Source organism: Macadamia integrifolia, chromosome 11 (genome assembly GCF_013358625.1).
Source record: "Macadamia integrifolia cultivar HAES 741 chromosome 11, SCU_Mint_v3, whole genome shotgun sequence".
Taxonomy (NCBI): domain Eukaryota; kingdom Viridiplantae; phylum Streptophyta; class Magnoliopsida; order Proteales; family Proteaceae; genus Macadamia; species Macadamia integrifolia.
The window spans coordinates 20,793,101-20,795,463 of record NC_056567.1 but is presented as its reverse complement, the minus strand read 5'-3'; the positions used below and the strand labels follow the sequence as shown (position 1 = coordinate 20,795,463).

The 2,363-nt window shown below is 37.6% G+C and overlaps 1 protein-coding gene across 1 annotated transcript; it reads left to right on the top strand.

The window, feature by feature from the left end:
• Positions 1-542: 542 nt before the first annotated feature.
• Positions 543-2,163, top strand: LOC122092785. The gene is made up of 2 exons (XM_042663082.1): positions 543-818; positions 1,412-2,163. Exons 1-2 carry the CDS (start codon positions 651-653, stop codon positions 1,934-1,936), a joined length of 693 nt encoding a protein of 230 aa, XP_042519016.1. The 5' UTR covers positions 543-650; the 3' UTR covers positions 1,937-2,163.
• The last annotated feature ends 200 nt before the right edge of the window (positions 2,164-2,363 follow it).

Here is a 2,363-nt window from a genome sequence, read left to right as displayed (position 1 = left end):
CGGTTTTAGAAGAAGAGAATGAATGGGGAAGAGGTGGAAGAGGTGGAAGAGGGTAATTCTGTCTTTTTGTATTAAAAAACTAACACCTTTCCCCATGGTGTTAGTTTGGATGGATTCAAATGTAATAAATGAATTTTTAGAAGGGATGATATAATATAGGCATTTAAACACCAGGGAAGGTTGATGTAAATCACCCTAAAAATAAAGATATAACTTTCCCTTCATCAGACGGTTGACAGTGCTTGGTTAGACTTATCAAATGCTGACTTTTTGGCTGCAGTTTGCTGTGTTTCTACATTTTAGGTTGCCGTCATTTTCGCTTGCAAGTTTAAGTTTCAGGTTTATTTGGGGTTGCAATTTCATTCATTCATTACGTATCCTCAATATGTATGTTTTTTTTTGGGTAAAGATCACGTATCCTCAATCAAAAGATTCTTATTGTCTATTTAATATCCAAAGGGTCCCACCCATGACCAGCCCATTACGTACGTCTCCTTAATATATAGAGCCCCAAAAAGATAAGCTATGACCATCCATTCCTCCATTCGACTGGGGTTTATGTAGAACTGAACCATTATCAAGCTCATCTCTCCTAAGTTCTTAATGCAGCAAACAAGCAAAAGGAGCTAAGGAGAAGGAAAGAGTAGGTCATGGAGTTTTTTGTGCAATACCTGGACTTGATCTTGGTCCCAGCAGGGCTGTTGATATTGTTCACCTACCATCTCTACCTCCTCTACCGAGTCCTAAAATATCCTGCAACAACGGTAATTGGCTATGAGAACCTCAACAGAATGGCATGGGTTGAGTACATGATGCAGGTTTGATTAATCTTCATTATTTACCCTTTTAATTAAATTAATGATTTCATAATTTGAGATATTATCGCTTTTGGGATTAGAAATAAAATTCTTTACAATTATGTAGCATGCCATAACTCAAGCAGAAATAGGCATATGACCCTCTCTTGGGATCTTCCTCTTATTGCTCGCTATATTTTTCATGTTTCATCTTTATTTGTTGTTTTTCTCTCTGCTTGTTTTCTTGCATCTCCTACTTTGATTTGATTTGATTTTTTTTTGTTAAAAAGATACTTCGAATTAAAGGAAAAAAATATATGAGAATAGTAAAGAACCTGGACAATAAACCTAGAAAAAGAAAAGCATCAACGATAATCCACTAGATCCAACCCCACCTTCAGCATTATCATTAACAGTAGAGGAATCTATTTGGTATTTGCTTTGTCCCTCCTTTGTTTTTAAATGTATCCCTCTTTGGTGATGTTTGTTTTTAGTGGTCAGTGTTAGGGCTTTTAGCCCTTGGTGACTTGTGCTGATGTTCATTTCTCTTATTTGAAAAAAAAAAAATCCTCATAATCATAATTAATGGGTATTTAAAATTTGGACTATTGCAGGGTGGGAGCAACACAAGCATAGCATTATCTGTGATATCCTCCAACATAACAAGCACAATCTACTTCGCTACTATGAGTCTTACACTAAGCTCTCTCATAGGAACATTGGCCGGAAACTCCTCTAGCTTTCTCTCCAAAAACATATTCATAGTTGGAGACACAAGCTCCAACACAGTGTCTCTCAAGTACATAAGCATGCTTTTATCTTTCATGCTGGCCTTCGGTTCATTTGTTCAGTCGGCGAGGTACTACGTCGAGGCTGATTTCTACATAAGCACACCGCTCGTCAACATGCCGGTAACGTATGTTCAGAGGTCGGCGATAAGGGCGAATAATTTCTGGCAGCTTGGGTTGAGGTTGCTCTATTTTGCTATGGCTTTCTTGTTTTGGGGGTTTGGGCCGATACCGATGTTTGCTTCTTGCGTGATTATGGTGGTGCTTCTGATTTTTTTGGACTCCAATTCAAAGCCTTTGCACCAGTATCAGTCAGGGAAGAAGAAGAAGAAGAAGGTGGAGGATGTATGAATGGATGAATTGATGTCAATGTTCTTAGTAGTTCTGAGGAATTTAGTTGAGAGTGCAACGGCCAAGCCAAGTTGAACTTTCTTTGTGTTGAATTAATTTGTTGGTATTCATTTTCCTTGTATGACCTTATCATTGTAAGTGATCATCTTGGAGAGCCAAGCCAGGTTCCCTTCTTTTTTCCTCTCTCTTTTCTTTAGTTTTAATATAGCATTACTAACGTTTTGTAATCTCTCTCTCTCTCTCTCTCTCTGGGGCCTGTCTGGGTATAAGTATATGATGATAACAGCGAAACCGACCCCTTCACCGTAAATAAAAATTAAAAAAAATGCTCCCACGCGTTATCACATGCATAATATATGGTAAATTAATCCTTGATTGAACACATTAGGAAATAAACAACCAAATTTGATATCCAATCTAAAGCTTT